The sequence below is a fragment of the Diorhabda sublineata genome, chromosome 10, assembly GCF_026230105.1.
Source record: "Diorhabda sublineata isolate icDioSubl1.1 chromosome 10, icDioSubl1.1, whole genome shotgun sequence".
NCBI classification, from domain to species: Eukaryota; Metazoa; Arthropoda; class Insecta; order Coleoptera; family Chrysomelidae; genus Diorhabda; species Diorhabda sublineata.
The window spans coordinates 6,339,577-6,365,308 of NC_079483.1; the positions used below are offsets into that span (position 1 = coordinate 6,339,577).

Genomic DNA, 25,732 nt, shown 5'->3' on the forward strand with positions numbered 1-25,732 from the left:
TATATCCACTACTTAGAAAAGAAGAAAAACTAGTACAACATAATTATATTAAAAAAACAACTTACCTCAAATAATAGAATAAAAATTTTCACGGTTACACGTTAAAGTTTTGTTGTCACATCCTAGTTTCTCATTTCAATTCGCTTTTTTTATTTTGAAACATTTTATTGTACTTCTTGCTGTGTTTATTGAAAGTAAACGTGAGTATGTCTTCTAAACCCTCTTTATTTATTGATGATTATTTCATTATATTTCTTTTATTCTGATTAAATTTTTCAATACTGTATTATCAAATTAATAAGTTTAACGTGTGTATGTAAATTATCATCAAGATAAACACAGATACTTAAACATACAAACATTCAATACAAACGAAGTTCATATGCCATGACAAAGGATCATATCGAATCCTTCTTGAAATAATTTTAAGTGTTTTGTTCATTTCAAAGAATAAATTGTCACCTTAGAAATACTGATTATTCAAATAAATAAAGATAAAAGGTAATTTTTGTAAATGAAGTGGCTTCAAATCTTTAAATATAATTTTATGTAAATCCGTGTTATAACCTTAATTTACAAGTAGACATTAAATATTTTACAGAAAGAAATTTATAAATTGGAATCCAATTCAGTAAAATATTCTTGTAATTTCTATTGAAAGATTTAGGAAATAAAAACAAAGACCAAAATACAATAAAAAGAAGAATCGAGAATAAATAGGAATCAGTTCAGGGACCAATCGCATGCGCAGTCTTAAAACAGTTCATTGTTTGCGTCAAGTCGATTCAAGGACCCTTCCACAAGGAATTATTTTCGCGGTGAATTAACATCCTGAATAAGCTCATAATCAATATTTAATTAGTTAGCAACTGATTTGGAATTGGTTTTAAATCGACACGTAAATAAAGTTTATGCCTCTTTTTCTTGTGACTTTGGCTTTTCTCATATGAGTACACAGCTACCGAATATTTTAGTGCCTTCGATTGGGTATAAAACCAGCTCACGATAAGATTGAGAGAAGAATTTAGAAAACGTCAAAATAATTTGTGAATATATGAATTTTAACCTCAATATTATAAGATATTTACTAAATTCTGTTATAATTGATTCGGAAATTTCATTAAAACATTTTTTATAAACTTATTGTGTCGATTGAAAATGTTTTTTGTTAAATTTCTTATTTCAAGACAATGTAGTAATTAGATAGTAATAATTGTACGGCTTAACTAGAGGGGTGAAATGAAGTGAGGTAGGTTCTTTTTAACCATAAATATATTTTTGATCAAAAAATAAATAAAACAAAAATTTTTCTATAAATTCTCTGTTGATTAATGGATGAATTGCATTAAATCACCCAATTTATTTAGGTAAAAATCAGGTATTAGGTCTTTATCGTCCTTTTTATTTGATGTTTTCTTTTGTGTAGCTTCATCTAATGTAGTGACACCAGACAGTACCAAAAGTGTTTGAAAACCACATCTAGTACCCAACAAAATATCTGTGTTCAATCTACAAAAAATACAATGTAGAAAACAGAACTAGACAAAAATTCATCATCATAACACATGTTACAAACTATACTACCATTCATGAAAATCGAGTTTAATCGACTCTAAACGTCGATTATTTTTATGATAAGATCGGTTTTTGACTTAAGTCAGAGTCGACTTTCTAACCCTGGTATAAAAAAGAATAAGAATAGAGGTTATGCGATAGAAAACTTGATATTATTTCGTAACGAAAATGTTCAATATTTGTTTGTTAAAATGCTTTAAAATGTTGTTAGTGCTATACAAAAAAAAAAAAAAAATATTGGTATTTTAACGTTTTAGTATATCGCTACGAACACTTTATTTCTCTAGTGAAAGATATTAGCTTATTAAATGCAAGTGAGGTTAGGTTGAGATTATTTATAAAAATTTTCAGTAAATTCTATAAAAAAGGTAAGATTTTCCAATATGAATCCTAAATATTATGAGAAAGATGTTTAATTTATACAGTGCAACTCTAAAAAATGGTAAAATCAACGATATTTTTCGTAATAAATGTTGTAGTGTTAATACTGGAATAAATTATTATAACATTGCTTAAACTTGTAATAAAATCGAACAAAACTATAATATAAATGTAAATACGGGTGAAAATTTAAAATAAATTCAAATATTTACAGATTAGAAATAAATTGCTCTAATAATAACATACATCCTACAAAACTAATTTTTACATCATTCTCACATGATATACTAAAAATTGAATAATAAAATCACTAATTTGTTATAATTATGATGTATAAAGATATTTACCTGTCTCCGATCATTATGGTCCTCTTTGGATCGATTCCGTACTCATTAATTAGAGCTTCGGCTATATAAGAATTTGGTTTACCGACGACAACAGCTTCCCTTTGAGACACAGTCTCGACTGATCTAACAATAGACCCCGTACCGGGTACTACTAGATCGGTGCTAGTGGGAAACCTCTCGTCTGTATTAGTAGCTATAAATAAACAAGCGGGTTTGCTAAGGTAAGTTGCTGCTTTTAAAAGTTTTATATAAGAAAAATGTTCATCGAATCCTACAATTACAGCCCCAACTTCTGGATCCGGACGAAAATTATCGATAGCATTGGCCAGATTAGTTTGAATAATGTCAGGCTGAAAATATTATCATAAGTCGTCCACCAAAAACCAGAAGTATATATGAAATATGAATTTTTTTTTAATCGAAACAAGTAATTACCCCAATTCCTAAATGTTGAATTCCAGCTGATTCTAATTCCTGAGTTATACCTTTTGATCCTATAACGTACACTTTCTGGTTGAAACCGGTATTTTTTAAGTAAGATACAGCTAAATACGCTGTTGACATGACATCTTCCTGGAATTAATTAGAGCGACCTTCGTACATTGCATAACATTATTCAATTTGTATTTTTTTTAGTTTTAACTTTACCGAAAAACCTAACTAACCTTGTCAATATTAAATCCTAATTGTTTAGCCTTAACGACTAACTCTTCTCGGATTTTTGTTGAATTATTTGTAACGAATATAACTTTTTTTTTAATTTCTTTGAGTCGATTAATAACCTCAACCGAACCTGGTATAGGTATATTTTCTAACCATAAAACTCCATCACAATCGACTAAAACCGTATCGATAGAATCCAAAATTTTACGCACTTCTGCTCTGGCTAATTTGGATATATTAGTCAGAGCAGCGAAACTAGAAAACATTTTTCGGAAAATGGTTATATTAAAATTTGTAATTTATATACTGAATCGGAGACAACTCTCACTTATACTACTTCAAATTCTGACAATATCTATGTTAGATACGTTTGTTTGTACTGTTTAAATCGATAGTTACGTTATGGGTGTGTTCCACATTGTTAACTTTTTTCGTTTGTAGTTGTTTCATATAATTATTAAAAACGTTGTATATTCATGTATATGTCATAGTCAATAAAATTAGGTACATTTCTATATACTTCTACATACCAGATACAAATTTTTTTACTTCTAGGAGCTAAGAGCTGGAAAGGAAAAGGCCATTTAACATGATTTCAACATGTTCGTTTGAATTTTCGGAGTAAAACAATTTTTTTTTGCTTTCAAGTATTGTCATTTAAAAAATAACTTGAGTTTCTAATTTAATTATTATTAGTATTATCTCATTTTATATGAAAGATTTTGCTATTATATAACAAGTAATAGCTATAACTACCTGTTGTAAGGTTCAGAGTAATAGGATTAAAAAAAGAAGAAAATGGTTATACGTCAAACACTTTAACGTTGTCAATTTGCATTTGTTAATTTAACTTTATCTTTACAAATATTTTTAATAATGGCAAAACCTTCAGGATACGATACACACAGTGAAGGTCCGGGATTTGTAGGAATACGATTTTGTCAAGAATGGTTCGTATAAACATATCGAAATATTAAACATCTTTCATGTATTAAAATACGATGTTTTAGTAATAATATGTTATACCCCAAAGAAGATAAAGAAAACAAAATACTTTTATACGCTTGTAGAAATTGCGATTATAAACAACATGCCGATTCAAAATGTATCTATGTTAACAAAATTATGCACGAAATTGAGTGAGTTTTGCTCAATATTTTATTTGAACATAACTAAAAAGGTGTTTATTTCAGTGAACTTACTCATATAGTAGCCGACGTAATTTCTGATCCAACATTACCCAGAACAGAAGATCACCAATGTCCTGAATGTAACCACAGGTAAGTAAAAGGATCTAAATTTTACGTTATTATAGTGAGTGAGTTATTTGTAGGGAAGCCGTATTTTTCCAAGCACAAACGAGAAGAGCTGAAGAAGAGATGAGACTGTACTATGTATGTACGAATCCACATTGTGCCCATAGATGGACGGAATGAATTGCCATTTCCCCGGCTCACACTATTTTTAATAAATCAAATCTCGTATTTTAATATCATATTAAATATAAAGTAATATAAAAATAACATTTGATATTGTGTTTCATTTAGTGTAATTTTTTCTATAGAATATAAACCGAAAACATACAATGATCTATTTAAATTTATTAATTATGAGTGAAAGAAACAGGGTGTTCCATGATAAATTTAATTGAAAATATAAACATAACCTTATACTTTTAAATTTCATCAACTCTAATATTACATATGAAATCTGGCTACATTGCAAATGTTTATATTGTAAATCCTGTCTGAGTTATATATATAGGGTGGAACAGAAAGAGATGAATAGTTTCTTGAGGATTATATGATTTTTTGACAAACTTTTCTATTAGACGACTCAGAGGAGCTCTTCCGAAAACTGCGATGTATTCGCGAAAATTACGAAGTAGGCGACATCTGTTAATTTTGTTTCGAACTTCAATAGAGGTGAACAATAAAGCCAAAATACGAACTAGTTTTGTTGTTTTATAAACAATAAAAAATGTTTTGTTTGAAATTTTAGTCTGAATAGAAAAATAAAATAGCTGTTTTAAGTGCTTTTTTGAGATAAAAATAACTACACATCCATAAAGTGCACTTCCTAAATAATAAAAAAATGGTTATTTCATGAGGCTGGGAATTTACACCTGACGTCTGTAGACACAAACTTTTAATAGTTTTTGAATTTGCACCTTTTAGTCCACGTAATACTAAGTATATGTTTAAAAACCGCTTCACTTCCTTTTAATGGTCTGCTTGTGACTCGTAATATATTTCATGATGTTAAAGACGGTTACAAAAGAAATACTACCAAAATCGCTAAAAACACAAAAAAAACAGAACTGTATCAAACGCCATCTAGTGTAGTGACACGTGATATTCACCAATACTATATACGAGGTGTGGTTATTAAATAATGTAATGTATATTTATTTATTATCACCTTCAGTATACAGAGGACTTGATGCAAAAAATTCGGGAGTGAGTAGAAGACGTAAAAATAATGTTACGACATAAACAAAATTTCTCGTTTCTGAGTTATAGGGAATTACCAAAATATGGCAATGTGCGACAAGAGGGAGGGGGGGAGTAAAAAGTTTTGTGACTTACTACTACTACTGAATATACTGTTTACATTACCACTACACCAACACTCACAATTAGACTGTCTGACGCGTGTTTCGATAACCAAGACTGAAGGTAAACTAAAATCTAATAACTTGATTTACCTGTTTTATACTAAATTTGCCCACCAATAAACCTTCTCCCGCGAGAAGAGCTACACTTACATCTAGCAATTTCAATGCTCTCAAATGCATCGAACAGCTTAGTATTGGATACATTTTTTGATAATTTTACATTTGACGTTAGAGAGTAATCTTAGAACATAAAGTACTACTCTACATTATAATAGAGTAATCTTCATGTTATTTAGTCTATGATTCTGTAAATTTAATGTCAATGACTTGTTCAGTGTTACTACTAAATTCAATGTAGCCAACGTAAATTATGACGTAATGGCGCTTTGTCCGCTGAGAGTTAGGATTCCATTTTGTTTTTCTATATTTACGCAGTAAACATGAATAAAATTTATGATATTATGAATATCTTTGTTTAGCATTGAAGTCTCAAATCTAATTAGAAAATATATATTAACACAAAAATGGCTTTTTAAGTAGTTGTTTCACATTGTTGACTATTTATTTTTTTCTTGAATATCTTTTGAGAGACTTTATTTATTTAATTTCAGTTATTCGTGAGTTCTAAATTCCCTTGTATAAATAAATGTTTTTTATTCAAAACTTGCATCTCATTTTTTAAATCACGCCCCTCTCGTTTTAATTTATTCCACCTCGTATAGTGTCAAAACGTCAAAAGCTAACCGGTAAGTTATTTATTTTTCCAATTTTTTAATCAAATAAACTTTCATTTCAAATATTTCATATATTTTTTAAATTTGTGAACATTAAGAGCGATAAAAATATTTGGAATAAATTATCTATCCATATGTTGAATCTTTTCAACTAATTTAATGGTAACTAGAAACGTTTAATTATAAATTTATCTATATATTATTAAATTGATGCTGGCAAACGACCTTTTATCAATAAGAAAACGATTGATATCTTTTAGTTCACAAAGAAATGACCTCAGTTAAGTACAGTTCAAAGCTCATATTAAAATAATTTTGAAAATTTTGCAAAAGAGCATTAACGAATTACAGGTGTCTTTTTTATCGGCCGAATTTTCACGCAACTGTCCTCCAGATGACATTGACAATTATTAAGAATATTTTGAAGCCAGGGGTGGTAAAGAGCGCACTTTCTTCGAAAAAAATGGCTTTGAATAAACTTTCTATTGATGCACTAGACCTTGCAAACAAAAGGGTATTAATGAGGTAAGTGAATATATATTAAATTTTACTCATTTTAGACATTGACAATTAATAGTTTTTACGCTTATAGGTTAAGTTACTCAATTTTTTTTTCGGTACCCAAGTTGATTTATTAATTTACTGTTTTATTTACAAATATAAAAGCCAAAATATTTTTATTTATTGATTATTTATTATATTATGAGCTAAAATTGAAAAAAAAAACTTTGTTGATTATTATTTTAATTATTTTATAGCTATGTAGCCACAGGCATATTTAATTTTTTAAATAAAAAAGTAGTAATCTCTCTTCCATTCTATTTTTAATCGTATATATTATTAATTTTCATACATTTTCTAAGTAGTTTAATATTATCTTAATAGAAGTATAATTTCTTTTATGAAGTAAAAAAAATTGTAAATATCATGTGATCTTATATAATCCAGGTTACTAGCTGTTTAAAAATATTTTTAGAGTGGATTTTAATGTTCCATTGAAAGAAGGTGTTATTACCAACAATCAAAGAATAGTAGCAGCTTTGGATACTATTAAATATGCTCTGGATAAAAACGCAAAGAGTATTGTACTTATGTCCCATTTGGGACGACCGGACGGTACCCCAAATCCAAAATACACTATGAAACCAGTAGCAGGTGAATTAGAGAAATTATTGAGCAGGTAAACGATTAATTTTAATAAACTAGTGCTCTACTATTGAATTAAAACATTTTAGACCCATTCAGTTCCTTCCTGATTGCGTAGGTCCTGAAATCGAAAAGGAATGCGCCGATCCCAAACCAGGGACTGTTATTTTGTTAGAGAATCTTCGATATCACATCGAAGAAGAAGGTTTTTATCTTAACATTTAATATTTCAGGAAACTTAACAGTTTATTGTCACAGGTAAAGGTGTCGATGGTAGTGGTAACAAGGTTAAAGCCGATCCAGCCAAAGTTAAAGAATTCCGTACAAGCTTGAGAAAATTGGGGGATCTTTATGTTAATGATGCATTTGGTACAGCTCATCGCGCACATTCCTCCATGATGGGTGAGGGCTTCGACAAAAGGGCTTCAGGGTTTTTACTCAAGAAGGAACTTCAATATTTTGCTAAAGCTTTGGACAACCCAGAAAGGTAAAATAAATTTTTTTAACAATATTGTACTTCCTCTGATGGTATTTGTATCAAATGGAAAAGTGAAGTAATTAAAAAAGTTACTGGGTATCAGATCTGGTAAATGTAATGGACAGGTTGTGAATTCAGGTCCCAGACTGATTGTAGAAATAAATTCGTGAAATATGAGTATGAATGTTGTTGCTTTTGTATTTCTCACAATGTTTTTCATTCCAAATACACTAGGTGCTAAATAAGCTGGTGGATGGTGCAGTAGTTCAGTTAATTTGTCGCTCATATATGATGAAAATTGCTTGAAGTGTTGCCAGATATATTCCAGGCGAAGTCCAAGTCTTGTATTAGAGTAATTTTGCATTTTATTGAAATTGAACATTTGAACTACTCATTTTGTACATGTTTTTCATAATAACACAGAGGAAAGGTCTCCAATAGCTGGAATATTGTTGATGAAGTAAAAATATTGATTTAAAAATGTACAAATAGTGATTAAAGAACCTTAATGTAGTTCAAGACTCTTCAAAGGAGTAAAAATTGATGATGCGAAGGTTAAACAATGTAAATGTTGTTGCTTTAGTATTTTGCTCAGAATTTTTTGTTCAGAAAAACACTAGGTATTAAATATGTGAATTGTGGTGGATGATCCAGTAATTTGATGTCATATACAAAGGAAACTGCTTCAAATGCTACTGGATATGAGGACAGGATAATATAAGATACTTCTAGTACCGTATTTGTAATTTATCGAAGCTTGGTTTGTTTAGAGTAACATTTGAACTACTCATTTTATTAATGTTTGTAGTAGAAGAGATTCAAAAATGATACAAAAGTTATTAAGAGATACTTTGATTGAGTTTCTGACTACTTGTATCAGTATATTGGTGAGATAATAATAAAAAATTCGAAATATCCATCAATTTAATAGTATAAATGTTATTGGTTTTGAATTTTTTCCAAAATTTTTTTATTAAATGGCAATAGGCACCACAAGGGTGGATTGAAATAGATGGAACAGCAGTTCAATTGGTTTGGTGTCATGTATAATGGAAACATCTTTAAATATTGTCAGATATTATCACAGGATTATATAAACGGGCGTCAGTAACTTATCTGGCATATTTTGGAGCAACTTTCTATTATAGTAAAATTAAGGAAAATAAAAATTTCAATTTATTTATCGTGTTATATTTGGAGTGACATTTGAACTACTCATTTTGTGTATATATATATGATACAGTGTCTGTTGTGTTTGAAGTGACATTTGAAATACTCATTTTGTATATATATTTGTCACATTTCCATAGAGGGAAGTTTTTCCCTAACTAATGGATGAAATAAAGCAATAATATGATTAGTGAAGCCTTAAAGGGGCTACAGACTCGACTGTAAACTATGAATTAGTGAAATAAAAATTAAAATATAAAAATGAATGTCGCTGTTTCTGTATTTTTCTCAAAATTTTTGAATCAAATAATGGTAGCCACCGTAAAGGTGGATTGTGGTAGAAAGGAGCAGAAGTTTAATTGATTTGGTGTAATTTATAATTAAAATAACTTGAATTGTTGCCAGATATAATCACAGGATTATATAAAAAGGTGTAGATAATTTGTGAGGCATATTTTGAAGCAACTTTCCATTTTAGAGAAATGAAGAAAAATACAAATTCTTTAATTTCACATATATTTATCGAGTTGTGTTTGGAGTGGCATTTGAACTACTCATTTTGCATCTATATTCATCACAGTTTCGTAGAGGGAAGGCATTCGGTGGCGAATGGATGAGATAAAGCAATAATGTCTCAATGGGGCTCCAGACTCGTCTGTAAACTGTAAATTAGAGAAATAAAAGTCAAATTATAAAGATGAATGTTGCTGCTTCTGTATTTTTGTCATATTCTTTGTTTGGAAAATTACTAGGGGAATTGAGGCGCAGTAATTGAGTTAATTCGTTACTTATATATAACGAAAACGGCTTGAAAAGTCACTAGATATGTAGTGTTAGAACGAATTTTCATTTTAGTGAAATAATGAGGAAGGAATTTCTGTATTTTCAAAAATTTCTATTGGTTCATGTTTGCAGTAACATTTAAACTACTCATTTTGGACATGTTTCCCACTATTCCACAGTTCTAGGCTCCAAAGTAGCGGATTGTGGTGAATAAAGAGATAAACAAGTGATAGGTAGGACCTTAATGGTGCTCAAGACTGTTTGTATGAGTGAATTGGTGAGATAAATGCTAAAAACTCAAAGCTATCATCAATTTAATGATACAAATCTAGCTAGTTTTGTATTTTTCTCAAATCTTTTGCTTCAAAAAGCACTGGGTACTAAATAAGTGAATTGTTGTGGATAGTACACTGATTTGGTGTTATATATATAAAGGACACTGCTGAATATGATCACATTTAGACCTATAACTTCATTTTGAACTCTTATGGGGAACAGAACGTCATCTAGATATACTTTCTGAGCCATTTCTAGATCTAGAGCTACTCCTAGATCTAGTTTTAGACCTAGAATCGGTTTTAGAACGTTATTTTGATCAATTTTTAGGCTTTGAACATGGTTTTAACATTAAATCTTGAAATTACTAGATTACTATCTTTTACTATCTATTTGAAAAGTTATTAGGGGACAAATCTGTAAGATATAGTGGACGTAGCGTTTGACAGTTGATGTTTTTGATTACAGACCGTTTTTGGCGATATTGGGCGGCGCCAAAGTGGCAGATAAGATCCAATTAATCGAAAATTTATTGGATAAAGTGAACGAAATGATCATCGGGGGCGGTATGGCGTACACTTTTCTGAAAGAGAGCAAAGGAATGAAGGTAGGAACCATAATTGAATATACGGGGTCCGTTATATATAGGGCGAGGTTTTACTACTACTGTCAATCGAAATGCGGCGCGTACGAGGGGGCGATTGCTCCATATCGATAATACCAATTGATCGACGAATGTTTTTATTTATTTTTTTTTCTCAAAAACAATTATATTCCATATTGAAAGCGGCGAACATCAGGAGATAGACGATAGCGTAAAAGGAATTTAATAAAAAAACGTTATTTTCATCGACGGAATGTTTCGTTAATAAAAATCGATTCGCCGATATAATATCCGATGTGTTGGTGAATTTTTGCAGATACTTCGGTCGCCTTATCAATTTCGACAAATCGATTTCCCTGAAAATGACAACTTTGGGTTTGTCGTTTCGATTTTCGTTCCGACGAATAATCGATTTATCGTTATAAAAACCTTCCGATAAAATTTCCTCTTCTTTTTCGTCGTAAAATACTTTTATTTTCGGCGTCGATTGCGCCGTCGCCAGCGATACATCGGACGTCGATTCGGTTAATTCAATCGAATTATCGATATTAATCGATTCGTTGTTTCGATTCGTATCGGTGCTGACGTCGATCGTTTGTCTTTTATCGCAAATAACGACGATGTTATTCGATTTATTCGGGTTATCACCTCGATCTAATTCGGTAATTTCCGGTTGATTTTTCATCGAGAACGAAACTCGCTTTGGTTTGGCGCATTTGCAAACGTCGCCGGAGTGTTTTTTGAGGCAGCTCGGTTTTTCGGTTAATTCTTTGACGTCGTCGCCGAGGGTGGCGCGGTGATCCATCGAAATGAAATGGACGGTCGTCGGTACGCTGCTGGCGTAACATATCTCGGTCGTTTTGTGGATTTCGATGGCGGTGTCGGTGTGTATGTCGGTGAGGGAGTCTAAAAATTTCAATATGTTGTAATAGGAGGCGCTTTTTACTAATTCATTCGACGATTTCGTTATTTTTTTCGATCGTTTCACCGCGTCCAAAAACGGCGGTAGAAATTCTTGACTCGGTATTTTTTGTTCGATCGAAGAATATTCTCGAAATATCGGTATCGTTGAATTTTCCTTAGTCTGAAATACAAAAACAATAATAAATAATTAAACACTCTGTATATTTATAATTAACTCACCGTTACTTGAATTTCGTCTAATTGACTGTAAATATCTTCGACCCGACTTATTATTTTATTAACTTGCGCTTCTAAATTATCGTTTTTGTCGTATGTTTCGTCGATTTTATCATCATCGGAATCAATAAATTCTTTTTTGGATACTGTTGTCTTCAAACTTTTTTTCTTCCCCGGTAATATTTTTCGTATCGATGATTTTACATCGATTTTCGTTGTGGATTGTTCACAATCGATTCTCGTAGACATAAAATGATCCGATTTTATCTTATAATCATCTAAATTCAAACCTGCATTTTTTTTGTCTTTGTTTTTATCGATCGCCTTTTCTGAAAATGATAAAAATGGAAAATTGACCTTAAGAAAACTTGAAAAATAAATATATATATCACCTTGGGTGATGCAGTCTCCAATTTCCCCCGTTTTCTTAATTTCGTTCACGCAATTATCTTCTTTTGCTGCTTTTTCACCTGGGAAATTCTTTTACTATTAGAAATTGTAATTAAAAAATCAAATTTCAAACAAAACAATTCTCCTACCGACATTAAATTACATTTTATCCCTCAAAATAATCTACAAATGACACTAAATAGTACAACGACTGTTGGGGCATATAGTTCAAGGTGAAATGATTTTTATTTTCTTTTGAAATTCATAAAAAATTTATCCATTTTCCAACTGTATTTGATTATTCTGCTATTTTATCGAATAAAAATAAGAATTCTTAAAATATATTTGATATGAGTTTGAAAAACCATTTAAAATATATAATACAACAACTGTCGAAACGTATAGTCCGAAGAGTAATGATTTTTCACAGTACATTGTAGAAAAATCTTAAAAATCAAGAAAACAACATTTGTATGTTATAAAATGCAACACTTGTCGAAGTATATAGTCCGAGGCGAAATGATTTTTTTTCACTTGTAAATTATCAAAAAAACACTCATAATTCAGAGGAAATCGTTGCTATAAGCTTGAAAAACCATTTAAAATATATATTACAACAACTGTCGAAACAAATAGTCCGAGGAGAAATGATTTTTTTCGATAATTGTGAAAAAACATGAATAATCGAGAAAATATCGTTTGTATGTTATAAAATGCAACGCTTGTCGTAACCTACAGTCCGAGGAGAAATGATTGTTTTCCGAAGACAAATGAAAAATGTTTGTAACTATATTCAGCTACAATAAAAAATGATACTTACCAGCGGCAAAACCCGTTTCCACTAATATAGAAGAAAAATCTGTATTCGAATTTTTGTTTTTAATTTTCTTTTCGATTACCGAAATTTGAGATTTACTAATCGTCGTCGATTCTACGGTATTTTTTTGAAAAACTTCGTCCATAGATAAAAGTGTTTCTGAAGACGAACTAAAACAAAATTATCCAATTTTAATGAATCAACTCCGCCACTGGCGATTACCCAAACAAGATCATTACGTAATCATTCACGCATCATAATTCGTTCCCGCCAACGAAACTGTCAATTTACCCATCATAATTCGTTCCCGCCAACACAACTGTCAGTTCACGCATAAAATTCTTTCCCGCCAACGAAACGGTCCAATCACGCATCATAATTCGTTCCCGCCAACACAACTGTCGATTCACGCAGCATCATTCGTTCCCGCCAACGTAATTGTCGATTCACGACTGCGCTATGGCACTTTGTCATCTGTTTGCCATCACTCAGATAAGTGTGCTTCGATGGTTCGGTTATAGTCCAGTTAGAAAGAGTGTAAAATTGTGTTTTTCGCAGATGTGGTTGAAATTATATAGAAATGATCGGAACGTGCGTACTAAATTGAGGGTAAAGAAGAAAAGAGAGTGAAATAAATTCAAGAACTACCCCGAATTACGATTCGTGGGTTCTATTTTGAGAATTTCAAAAAAAGTTTCAAATTAATAATATGAATTCCATTTAAAATTTTTCCGAAAAAATTTTTTATTTGCTATATATTTATAACTTTTTGATTAGTATAGGAAAAAATATACAGTCAAATTTTTTATTCTTGAATTTTCGTTTTCTCTTACTATGAAACCTCCCGATTTTGTCAAAAATCGTATTTTGGGGGTAGTTTTCAATTTATTGCCTCGTCCACAGTTTTTGACTCATTTTCCTATTATTTCCATTTAATTTCGGGTATATTTAAAAAAAAAACGATTTTTTAGTTTTTCTGACTGGACTATTATATATATTCGCCAACGCTCCTATTGACGCAAAATGGAATTTACTTACTGTATTTTGTCGACCTTATTTATAGCGGAATATTTCTGTTTGAACTTTGTAGTATCACTCGTAGAATTGTCCTTGTGACCGTCCTTGTATAATATATTCTCTAATTTCGCTATTAAATCTGTCGATATAACGTTCAGTTCGGTTTCTAAGACGTCGTTAGATATTTCGTTAGTTTCTAAAATAGAATTTCCGCCTCATAATAAATCAAACGTAAAAAACGTTGCCGGACTTTGAAAATAGTATTGAAGATTAAGAAAAAGCAAAATAATGATTTTATTAAATTTTGTTATGGTGACGTAACATTATCATGATAAACAACGTTGCCAGACTTTAAAAATAGTATTGAAGATTAAGAAAAAACAAAATAATGTTTTTATTAAATTTTGTTATGGTGACGTAACGTTATTATAATAAACAACGTTGCCAGACTTTAAAAATAGTATTGAAGATTAAGAAAAAGCAAAATATTTATCTTACGTTTTGAACACAGTTACTTACCATCTTCCAACTGGGACAGATACTGATATGAAGTTGTTTCTACCGATTTACATATCGATAGTTTTTGTAATAGTGATTTTTCCGATTCTTGAGAACTATCAATGGGTTTAAGTCTCGTTGGTTTTTCAGAAACTTTACGATCACGTGTCGATTTTACTTTATTACGTGTTAAATGATTACATTTTTTGGAACTTCCCTCTTGCTCGTTTGAATCGATATATTTACCGGGAAAATCGCTAATTTTTTCATTAACAGAAGAATCGATTCGTATTTCCTTGTCAGCAGAATCGATTATTGGGGTTTCCTTGTCAATAGAATCGATTGTTGGTGGTCTAAGAGCGGAATCGATACATTCTGTCTTCACATCGATTAATGTTTTTTTGACAGGAGAATCGATACAAGTTTTCTTGACAGAAGCATTATTTGTTATTTTGTTAGGAGAATCGATTGATTTTTTATTTGTTGGAGAATCGATACACGTTTTATCGATTAGTTTCTTCTTTATAGGAGAATCGTTACACGTTTTCTTGATATGAGAATCGATTAATTTTTTTTTGACAGGAGAATCTATTAATGTTTCATTGTTATAAGAATCGATTGTTTTATCGACAGGAGAATCGTTTAATGTTGTTTTGACGATAGAATCGATACACGTAGGTGAATCGATAGACATTGTTTCTCCTCGGAACGAATCGATTGGAGAAATTTCATGAACGGGCGGTAATTTATCTTTACATTGATTTTTCATTAAATCTAAAACGTTATTTATTTCTTTTTCCATAATGTCGAATGCTTCGGCGCTGGCAGTTTTGTATGGAGACGATAATACGTCCACCATTTTAGTTTCTATCACGCCGATTGCTTTTTGAATGTTGTTTTGGATGTGATCATTTTTTTGTTTGAGACCTTTGAGATGGAACAACATTTGTTTGTGTTTTGAGGGAAAATCTACAAAGAAAAATTAAATTATTGAAAAAAAGATCGAAATATTGATTAGCTAGAATAACGAGAGCCGGACCTGCCTTGTACGGCAACACTGTTCGGAGAAATGAGACGAGGTCATTTAACCCAAGTTTTTGAAATAAAATTTTTTGTCTTACCGCTTTTTTCTGATTTATTTTGAATTTTAGTCGGTTGGAATTTATTTATTTTTTGCAACAATACGTTATTACATTTTTTCATTACTTCCCGATTTCCGTCCAATATTTCCGATCGGTTTTTAAATGCATCCATTTGTTTTCCTAAATTGTTTCCACTTTTGTGTAACCTAAATATAATTTTAAGTGGTCAAAATAATATATATATATATATATATATATATATATATATATATATATATACGAGGTGTATGAGAAAAGTAAACGGTATAGTTAATAGCAATCTTTTCAACCAAATTAATTATTTAATTTTTTTTGGTTTTCTAATTATGATGCTCTTCAGCAGAAAATGCGTACATTTGATAAAAATTTTCCCCATAATTCGCGCTCATAAACCGATAGACGTTGACAGATCGCTCGTAGTATTACCGCTGTCATTACTTTTCTCAAACACCTCGTACTATGAGAGAATAGATAGTACTAGAATTTCGGAAAAATTCAAAAGTGAAAAATTGACAATACTGGATACGGAGAATAAGTAAAACGAATAAGTATTTTATGAATAGTCCTCGTATTTTTCTTTCGTTTTGCAAAAAATATTTTTTCCTAGTGAAAACAAACTTCAAATATTGATCGTCCTAATAATTTTAATCACTTGGTAACGCTGTAATTTCTTCTACCAATAAGAAATAGAGCAGATTCAGAGAAAGAAAAATAATCGGTATCCACAAAAAAATCAATTTAACAAAATGCCAAGCTTAAGTCTTTTTTCCGAAATTATAGGAAATAAAATAGTTAACATCGAATTTTTTTAATATATGCGTTGATGCCAAGCTTAAGTCTTTTTCCGGAATTATAGGAAATGAATAGTTAACATAGAATTTTTTTAATATATGCGTTGTTGCCAAGTTTAAGTCTTTTTCCGGAATTATAGGAAAGTGTTTTTATATCTACTTACGTTTTTAACTGAAAATCCCCTTTAGACTGTACATTGTTAAATCGATTTACGAACATATTTATTTTGGTTTTTCCCTCGATTCCAGTGGTTTGTTTAACCATGGCTCTTTCCAAATTTTTATTCGTTTTTCTGTAAGCGTCTTGTGTGTCTTTAGGGTCCTCCAAAAATAATTTGAAACCTTGAAAAAGGTAAATTTTTTTGTTCCTGATAACGCTTATAAACAGAAAATTTATCATTTTGTGGTCGTTTCGTCCGTTTATGTGATGCTTCAGGTAAGTTAAATTAATTGAATGTACGGGGGCGGTCGAATATTGAAGAAGAAACGTTGATAATTGAAAAAAATTGTTAAAAAAGACATTATGATATACGAGGTGTAACCGTGATATTTGACGTAAGGAAGAGATTCTTAAAAAGTCCATAATGATATACGAGGTGCATCTGTTACGTTTTATATGAAAAAGAAATCATGATATACGAGGTGCAGTCGTGAAAAAATCGGTATTATACGGGGTGCAGTAATTATATTCGTTACTTTCCGATTCTAATGTATTAGAAGAATTATGTTGTAGTTTTGACTTACGTTTACTTTCAATCGAAGTATTCAAACTTTTTGAGGAATCGATTTTTTCCGATTTCGTATATTGCGTATTATGTTTATTCCCAATTAGTGACTTTGGAATCGCGTGTTCGATTACCGGTTTCGGGGAATCCAATTTCTTAACTTGAAATCAAACATTTTAAATAAACTTGAATATTTTAGTCGAATTAAAACAAATACAAAAAATTGTTGTTTATACGTTTTGTGTTTTCGTCTTTCATATAAACGTTCGAAAATTTGTATAATATCTGTACGAGAGTTGTTACATAAGTTTGGGATAGACAAATAAAAACAAATATTTGTAATTAAATATTTTTCGTTCCGATTGAGGTACATCCAAAACACAACAATTTCTTCTGTTGTAAAAAAACGTCGATTTTTGATCTGCGGGAATAATAAACAGAAATCATCGGGTGCCAAATAAGGACTGGACGGTGGACGACACATTCTGAAATTTGACATATTTATATCGGATCGGTGTTGCCATATCTCAAAACTTCAGTAGCATCCCTCGTATTTGATCGTATTAGTTATAATTTTTTTTGTGTGCAACCCTCTATGAAAATATTAGTTTGTTGTAACTGCTGGAATTGATTTTTTTGTTTTAAACTCATCAATTCGTTGACGAAGTTTTTTTTACCTGTTTTTTTAACATTGGCGGGATTCACCCATTTTGCCCGATTTACTTTGACTTCTTTCAATGGTAACGGAGTTAAGGGTACGATAGAATTTTTGGTATTATTAGAATTCGTATCTATGTCAGAGGCATTATCTTTATCGTAGAATAATCGGACCGGCATCACTACTAGACTTTGAAAATTTCCGTTTCGTTCGAAATCGGGATCGAACATATAAGGAGCCAATGTTTTCATAATTTTTTTTCTCTAAAATAAATTATTCGACAATTACTAATTATTATAGTTACTACTACCCCTCGACGAGCTTCAAATGTGATTAATATTTTTCAAATAAACGGTCCGTTATGTTACAAACTCGTCCGCTGACAAAGACCGCGAAGCCGGACCTGTTTCAATAAGTTATCGAAGCGTATTAGTCAGCAATTTTTTACGGCGTTCTAGAAATTAGAAGTTAATATATAATATATTAATATATAAAGCGGAGAGTTTAGAAATCGAAATTAAGTTAATAATTATGTAAATAAAATATGAATATGAAGATGTTACGTTTATAATTTACCTTGGCAATAACGCTGGTCGTCTTGTCTACGGGCTGAACCTTCGACGTCATTTTTCGTTTTTCGTTTGTCGATTTAATCGGAAGTTGCTTTTTCGATTTGTTTTTCGAATGAATGCAAAACGCGCAACTTGAATCACGACATTCGATTGTCGGTTGTATGAGGTGATTCCAAATGTCCGTATTTTTTTCGTACATAATTTTATAAAGATAAGAATCGTGTATTTCTTTTGAATTTCGATCCTGACAAACGTTCAAATGATCCTTCCTAGGATATTCCGAATGTAATGGCAACAAATCCCTAAAAAATTACGCTTGGTATGATGTACAACGTTCGTACACAAAAAATGGGAATTTCTTAGAAAAAGTTTTTACAAATACCCAATTTTGGATACCGCATCCGTTGAAAAATGAAAAATACCGAAAAGAATAGTACTAAAAATATGTTGCAAAGAATTTCTTTTGAAATTCTTCTATTTTTTGTCATCTCCTTTTTTGTAACATAATCTGATAATAAAAATTGATGAAACTTGAATAACATCACGTGGAATGACTTATTTGACGAACCGTTTTACCATACAGCCATAGTTGGACGCCATCTATCGAAAATAAACGAATAAACTGAATTTTGGATCGAATATTTTTGTTTTTTGGTGGAATTTCATGGATTTTCAGTCATTTTTCTTTGTTACGAAACAGTCCTACCGGACACTTAGTCAAATTTGATCAATTTTGGTGGAATGGCATGGATTTTAAGTGATTCCTACTAACCGTACGAAATTCAGTAAGGTTGTAAAGATTTTCAAATAATTTACCTATTGGTTAGATCATCCAATATATCCAAATAAGCTAATTTTTTTCTTGAAACTTGAACGTGAGTTCGAGGGTGTCTTCCGCTGCAATAATTCTGTACGACCGGATTGTTATTGGTAACTTTCACCGAGCATCCACAACCTACAATAAACACATGTTTAAAAAAAATCCAGTTTCTTGCTCGCACGTGAATTTTTGGCTAAAAACAATAATGCCTCAGCCTCCATATACGCCAGGCGTGGCTTTGTGTGATTTTTTTCTATTTTCGAATGTCAACACATCATTCAATAAGTCGTCTCACTAAGGAAAAGACATTTTTTTGTTCGCGACGAATAACCAACGTGTGAACAGGGCATTATCTACGTAGATGCGCGTATTAAGTCCCATCCACACGCTTGTCAAACAGTAGCAAACAACAAACAGCGAACGTGTACTTTTGGATGGATGTTTGTCGTTGTTGATGTTCGCGACGAATCACCAACGTGTGAACAGGGCATTATTTACATAGATGCGCGTATTAAGCCCCATCCACACGCTTGTCAAACAGTAGCAAACAGCAAACAGCGAACGTGTACTTTTGGATGGATGTTTGTCGTTGTTGATGTTCGGGACGAATCACCAACGTGTGAACAGGGCATTATCTACATAGATGCGCGTATTAAGCCCCATCCACACGCTTGTCAAACAGTAGCAAACAACAAACAGCGAACGTGTACTTTTGGATGGATGTTTGTCGTTGTTGATGTTCGCGACGAATCACCAACGTGTGAACAGGGCATTATATCGATTTATTGGATTTATTGGATAAGTTTTACATTTTATCATTTAAATTGTGTAATCAATATAATGTTTAATCGATTATAATCGATATTTTCATACAATTATGATCGAATTCGAATTTATTTGGCGAGAAGCTTCAATCACGAAAAAGCTCGTGAAACAAATAGAATTCAAATTAATTCCTGCTTGTTGAAAGTTTTCCAATTCCACTTTCAACAAGTTCAAAATTTTGAACTGATAATTACAAATTTCAAATTTCCCGTGAAAAATGCACGACAAAAGTTGCTAAAAACTTTACAGATACAGCACACTGTAAAAAATTTTTCAAAAAAACTTCTACCTGTTGTAGATGTAGGTTTTTGTTCTTGATTAATCGCGGCTCGTTTCTTTGTTTTCGACTTAACGTTTTTGATTTTTTCTTTCCTATCTTTCTTTTTCACTTTTTGAACTTTCGACATTTTAAACAGTTTTTTACCGTTAAACCATAAACTATCCGAATATTTGAACCGCGAATCTCCATTAGCGCCGTCTTCTTCTTTTATCTAATTTATAAAAATAATCACATCATTTTGACAATAAATAATTATACGAGGGTGGTTCAGATATAAACCAGAATTTTTGATTTAACGCGCTCGTAAAGTCGAAAAAATTCGCATCCCAAAAAACCGACGCCTGCAGTCTTTGCCTTCTTTAGAACCGGTTTTACATTTTCCGTCAATTCCTTTGATTGTTCTTTCTAGAATCGTCCCTTTATTTGGTTGATTTATATGATGCTGGTCCTTGCAGGTCGTACGACTGCTACCCATTATACAGAGTAGTATCTAGATCAGATTTCATATTGGTTGGGCCAAAACCTTCCAAATAACAATATTGTATCACATAAGCAATTTTTTGGATTGGAAAACATTGGAACACCCTCCTTAGAGACCCGATTTGGACCTACGCGGACAATCGGATAGATTTTTACGAAAAAGGCATCCGAAAATTTGAAAACTTGATTATAAAATTTTTTATAGAAAAATTTTGGTTTATATTTGAACCACCCTCGTAAGTACCTACATTTTTTTTGGTCAATCTTTTTGTTTGTTGCGATAAACACGTCGGCGTATCGGTCAAAATTGGAATATTTATTTGCGTAATCGGACTGTCGATCTTTCCGGTTTTGTTTTTTTCTTGTTTTCGCATCAATTTTTGGAACGTGGTGAAACTATCGTTGGCTTCAATTTGCCACAATAATCTTCTATGGATATTCGTAACGCCCGGTCGATGGTACACTTCGGGAATTTCTACAGAGCATTTAGGTTTATCCACGGAACCATTTAGTCCGCTATGAGGCGATTTGTCTTCTTGATCTTTCAAAATAAATTGAATTATTTATCAAATCTATCGAATAATCTATGTCTGTATTACACAAGAATAATTCGAGTAGAAGTAGCAGATAAAGGCATTCACACTTTATTTTGAAGTTTAAATAATAAATAAAGGCATTCACACACTATTTTTGAGTGGAAATCGTAAAATAAGGCGTTTACACGTTTTTTTCAAAGCAGAAACAGTAAATAAAGAAACCGCACAATTTATTTTTAAGTGAAAGTTATAAATTTAAGGCAATCGCACACTATTTTTGAGTAAAAATAGTAAACGAAGGCAGGCACGCCCTTTTTTGAGTGGAAATCGTAAATAAACGCATCCGCACACTTTGTTTTTAAAGAAAAATAATAAAAAGAGTGTGTGAAAGCCTTTATTTATTATTTTTACTTAAAAATTAAGTGTGCGGATGCGTTTATTTACGATTCCCACTCAAAAAAGGGGTGTGTCTGCCTTCGTTTACTATTTTTACTCAAAAATAGTGTGCGATTGCCTTAATTTATTTACTACTGTTTTTACTTAAAAATAAAGTGTATGAATGCCTTTATTTACCATCTTTACTTCAAAAAAAGAGTGTAAATGATTTTTTTTTACGATTAACACTCAAAAAGAGTGTGTGAATGCCTTTATTTGAGTGGATATCGTAAAAAAGGCGTCTACACAATTTTTTTCAAAAGTAAAAATAGTGAATGGAGACATGCACACCCTTTTCTGAGCAGAAATCTTAAATCAACGCATCCCAACACTTTTTTTTAATAAAAATAGTAAATAAAGGCAATCGCACACTTTATTTTCAAGTAAAAATAGTAAATAAAGGCATTCACAAACTTTTTTTTATGAAAATAGTAAATAAAGGCAATCGCACACTTTATTTTCAAGAAAAAATAGTAAATAAATGAATCCCACACTTTGCTTTTTAGTAAAAATAGTAAATAAAGGCAATCGCATACTTTATTTTCAAGAAAAAATAGTAAATAAATGAATCCCACACTTCGCTTTTTAGTAAAAATAGTAAATAAAGGCAATCGCATACTTTATTTTCAAGAAAAAATAGTAAATAAATGAATCCCACACTTTGCTTTTTAGTAAAAATAGTAAATAAAGGCAATCGCATACTTTATTTTCAAGAAAAAATAGTAAATAAATGAATCCCACACTTCGCTTTTTAGTAAAAATAGTAAATAAAGTCACTTACAAACTTTTTTTCACAAAAATAGTAAATAAAGGCAATCGCACACTTTATTTTCAAGTAAAAATAGTAAATAAAGGCATTCACAAACTTTTTTTTTATGAAAATAGTAAATAAAGGCAATCGCACACTTTATTTTCAAGAAAAAATAGTAAATAAATGAATCCCACACTTTGCTTTTTAGTAAAAATAGTAAATAAAGGCAATCGCATACTTTATTTTCAAGAAAAAATAGTAAATAAATGAATCCCACACTTTGCTTTTTAGTAAAAATAGTAAATAAAGGCAATCGCATACTTTATTTTCAAGAAAAAATAGTAAATAAATGAATCCCACACTTCGCTTTTTAGTAAAAATAGTAAATAAAGGCAATCGCATACTTTATTTTCAAGAAAAAATAGTAAATAAATGAATCCCACACTTTGCTTTTTAGTAAAAATAGTAAATAAAGGCAATCGCATACTTTATTTTCAAGAAAAAATAGTAAATAAATGAATCCCACACTTCGCTTTTTAGTAAAAATAGTAAATAAAGTCACTTACAAACTTTTTTTCACAAAAATAGTAAATAAAGGCAATCGCACACTTTATTTTCAAGTAAAAGTAGTAAATAAAGGCATTCACAAACTTTTTTTTTATGAAAATAGTAAATAAAGGCAATCGCACACTTTATTTTCAAGAAAAAATAGTAAATAAATGAATCCCACACTTTGCTTTTTAGTAAAAATAGTAAATAAAGGCAATCGCATACTTTATTTTCAAGAAAAAATAGTAAATAAATGAATCCCACACTTCGCTTTTTAGTAAAAATAGTAAATAAAGGCAATCGCATACTTTATTTTCAAGAAAAAATAGTAAATAAATGAATCCCACACTTCGCTTTTTAGTAAAAATAGTAAATAAAGTCACTTACAAACTTTTTTTCACAAAAATAGTAAATAAAGGCAATCGCACACTTTATTTTTACGTAAAAATAATAAAAAATTGCCATCAAAAGGTTTACATAAATACGGGGGTTGATCGCTTTGCAGATATGAAAAATTATTTTTTCGAAACTGCTATAAAATTCATAAAATAACGTCATGGAAAATGTATTAAATAATAAAAATATCAAACAATTTTTTATTGTAAATTATTCAGGGGTGCAGCAAAGGAACTAACCCTCGAATAAGATCCAACGAATTCTTTTTTTTTTAATTGAATTTTATGTATAGAAACAAAAATTTTCGTATCTAACGGTGATTAATAACCAAAGCAGTGACTCACCTTTCATTTTTATCGTTTTATATTTTTTTTTCAATTCAAACTGATTATCGCCCATAGATAAATCACCTAAAACGTCTATTTGTTCCGTGACGTTTTCTATTAAAGTTTGTAAACTATGAAAATCCGTTTTATCCACATACAATTTAAGAGAATCTCGCAGATTATCCAACAATTTTCGTCGTTTTTCATTTCTGTTGGTTCTCTTTCTAGCTACAATTTTTTTAACGGAATCCTCGTTGCGTTGAGTCGAATTACCTAAATTAGTACATCGTTATTAAAATTACCAGCCATTAGTCGCTAGATACCGAATCTGGATAATGTGATGCGTTTAAATCGACTTAACCCTTATGTTTATGGTGTCCCATTGTTTTCACCTACAGAAATCATTCATGAATCTCGTCCCATTAAGATACGAGTGGAATCATCGTCTTTGAGACGGGTACACAGCCGCACAATCAAAAACTGCAAAATTACCAGATGATCAGACATATTAAAAGGCAACGCCTCGTTCACAATTCGGTTCCAACGAGGAGAATCAGGAAATCCAGTTGCTCTTTCAAGAACAAATCGCAAAATTTATTGCAAGCACTGTTACCGGGCTCAACAAAAAGATACCGCAAATACGAGGGTTATTATATAACAATTCCTCTAGTAATCGATTTGGGTGGGTTTCTATAGTTTCGTGATGTTGATGACCCTTTTTTGGATAATTTCTTGTACATTTGGTCGTTATTTGATAAATAATTGTAGATAAGGACTTTGGATTTTCTCCCTATCATCGATTTAGTTCACTCGCCTTTATCTAAAGTTGTTTTACTTTTGGGATGTTATGTTTCCAGTTAAATTTTTTTGTCTGATTGGATTACTGAGTGCTTGTATTAGTCAAATTAACTGGAGGACATGTTCATCTACGTTGCATGAATGAATCCTTGATCCTTGAATCCTGCATTGTTCTAACCACTCTTGTAATTGATATGGATGAGCCTCAACATTTTTTGTTGCTGTTTGTTGTCCTTGATCAGTTCCTGTTGTTTTATACTGCGCCTGAAGTATTCAGTACGTAAAGTAGCGGGTTTGGTACGATACCTTGTGGCACCCCTTCTACTTTAGTAACAAAAGTTGAAAATTTTCCTCATTGTTGTTTGGAAGGTTCTAAATTTTTCTTTCTCAATTGTTATTCAACTTTAGTTCGCTTAAGGGTTAATATCTTAATTCAAATTTTTATTAGTACAATATAATACGGGGAAAGTACAGAAAGAATAACTAATTTTCAAGAAACAACAAACCGGGAGTTGTAACGATCTTAGATTGTTAAATTTGATGAGTTACACACTAAAAGTGTTTCTTAAAAGGGTCGAAACGGGGGACTTACCATCTCCCACAACGGTAATAAACTTCGGTAAAAGCGGTTTAGTTTTTTCTTTCAATAAATTCGGTTCTCCAATTTCAATAACTCGTTCTTTGGAGCACGCTTCATCTGACGATATAAAACTTTCTATAAGGTAAGCTGACGCAGTACCGGAACGCGTTTCTTCTTGTTCTTCATCTTCAATTTCCTCGATTATCATCGATTTTTCAGTGTCTTCGTGAATGCTTTCGAGTAGATTTTCCGTCATACCATCGTCGACGTTTTGAAAAGTATCATTCGATTTGTGTAAATCGGATTCTCTATATCGAGACGAACTAAAAAAGGATTTATTTTTACGTGAAATAAATGTTTAAAAAAACGATTTTTTGCTACGTACATTTGTTCGTGACCAAAATCCGAAACGCATTCTCTGACTTTAGTGCAAATACTATCGATACCTTTGAA

The 25,732-nt window shown here is 31.1% G+C and overlaps 4 protein-coding genes across 4 annotated transcripts in view; 2 read left to right on the forward strand and 2 right to left on the reverse strand.

Moving 5' to 3' along the window:
- Window positions 1–95: 95 nt before the first annotated feature.
- On the reverse strand, window positions 96–3,347 carry LOC130449491 (glycerol-3-phosphate phosphatase). The gene is made up of 4 exons (XM_056787343.1): window positions 2,969–3,347; window positions 2,739–2,876; window positions 2,304–2,653; window positions 96–1,509 (listed from the first exon to the last, which is right to left on the reverse strand). The coding sequence occupies exons 1-4, from the start codon at window positions 3,230–3,232 to the stop codon at window positions 1,329–1,331; spliced, it is 933 nt and encodes a 310-aa protein (XP_056643321.1). The 5' UTR covers window positions 3,233–3,347; the 3' UTR covers window positions 96–1,328.
- Window positions 3,348–3,526: 179 nt separating this feature from the next.
- Window positions 3,527–4,496, forward strand: LOC130449493 (DNA-directed RNA polymerase II subunit RPB9). The gene is made up of 4 exons (XM_056787345.1): window positions 3,527–3,916; window positions 3,977–4,105; window positions 4,160–4,246; window positions 4,300–4,496. The coding sequence occupies exons 1-4, from the start codon at window positions 3,843–3,845 to the stop codon at window positions 4,400–4,402; spliced, it is 393 nt and encodes a 130-aa protein (XP_056643323.1). The 5' UTR covers window positions 3,527–3,842; the 3' UTR covers window positions 4,403–4,496.
- A 1,475-nt stretch (window positions 4,497–5,971) lies between these two features.
- LOC130449267 (phosphoglycerate kinase-like) overlaps window positions 5,972–25,732 on the forward strand; it is a 30,140-nt gene continuing 10,379 nt past the window's right edge. Inside the window, exons 1-6 of the mRNA XM_056786974.1 lie at window positions 5,972–6,329; window positions 6,669–6,842; window positions 7,294–7,497; window positions 7,553–7,668; window positions 7,722–7,950; window positions 10,639–10,777. Of these exons, the coding sequence (XP_056642952.1) occupies window positions 6,712–6,842; window positions 7,294–7,497; window positions 7,553–7,668; window positions 7,722–7,950; window positions 10,639–10,777 (819 nt within the window). The 5' untranslated portion in view covers window positions 5,972–6,329; window positions 6,669–6,711. The remainder of the gene's footprint in view (window positions 6,330–6,668; window positions 6,843–7,293; window positions 7,498–7,552; window positions 7,669–7,721; window positions 7,951–10,638; window positions 10,778–25,732) is intronic.
- LOC130449266 (uncharacterized) lies at window positions 10,797–13,742 on the reverse strand. The gene is made up of 5 exons (XM_056786973.1): window positions 13,361–13,742; window positions 13,125–13,291; window positions 12,307–12,384; window positions 11,918–12,243; window positions 10,797–11,858 (listed from the first exon to the last, which is right to left on the reverse strand). Exons 1-5 carry the CDS (start codon window positions 13,366–13,368, stop codon window positions 10,929–10,931), a joined length of 1,509 nt encoding a protein of 502 aa, XP_056642951.1. The 5' UTR covers window positions 13,369–13,742; the 3' UTR covers window positions 10,797–10,928.

Excerpts from the sequence above, each read along its gene's own strand:
- LOC130449491 (XM_056787343.1), bottom strand. The coding sequence starts at position 3,232 with ATGTTTTCTAGTTTCGCTGCTCTGACTAATATATCCAAATTAGCCAGA. Across the intron at positions 2,877-2,968 it reads TAGGATTTAATATTGACAAG|GAAGATGTCATGTCAACAGC; the intron begins GTTAGTTAGGTT and ends AATTAATTCCAG. Across the intron at positions 1,510-2,303 it reads ACCATAATGATCGGAGACAG|ATTGAACACAGATATTTTGT; the intron begins GTAAATATCTTT and ends TATTTTTTGTAG.
- LOC130449493 (XM_056787345.1), top strand. The coding sequence starts at position 3,843 with ATGGCAAAACCTTCAGGATACGATACACACAGTGAAGGTCCGGGATTT. Across the intron at positions 3,917-3,976 it reads ATACGATTTTGTCAAGAATG|TAATAATATGTTATACCCCA; the intron begins GTTCGTATAAAC and ends ACGATGTTTTAG. Across the intron at positions 4,106-4,159 it reads AAAATTATGCACGAAATTGA|TGAACTTACTCATATAGTAG; the intron begins GTGAGTTTTGCT and ends TGTTTATTTCAG.
- LOC130449266 (XM_056786973.1), bottom strand. Across the intron at positions 12,385-13,124 it reads GGAAACGGGTTTTGCCGCTG|GTGAAAAAGCAGCAAAAGAA; the intron begins GTAAGTATCATT and ends AGAATTTCCCAG. Across the intron at positions 11,859-11,917 it reads TAGACGAAATTCAAGTAACG|ACTAAGGAAAATTCAACGAT; the intron begins GTGAGTTAATTA and ends TTTGTATTTCAG.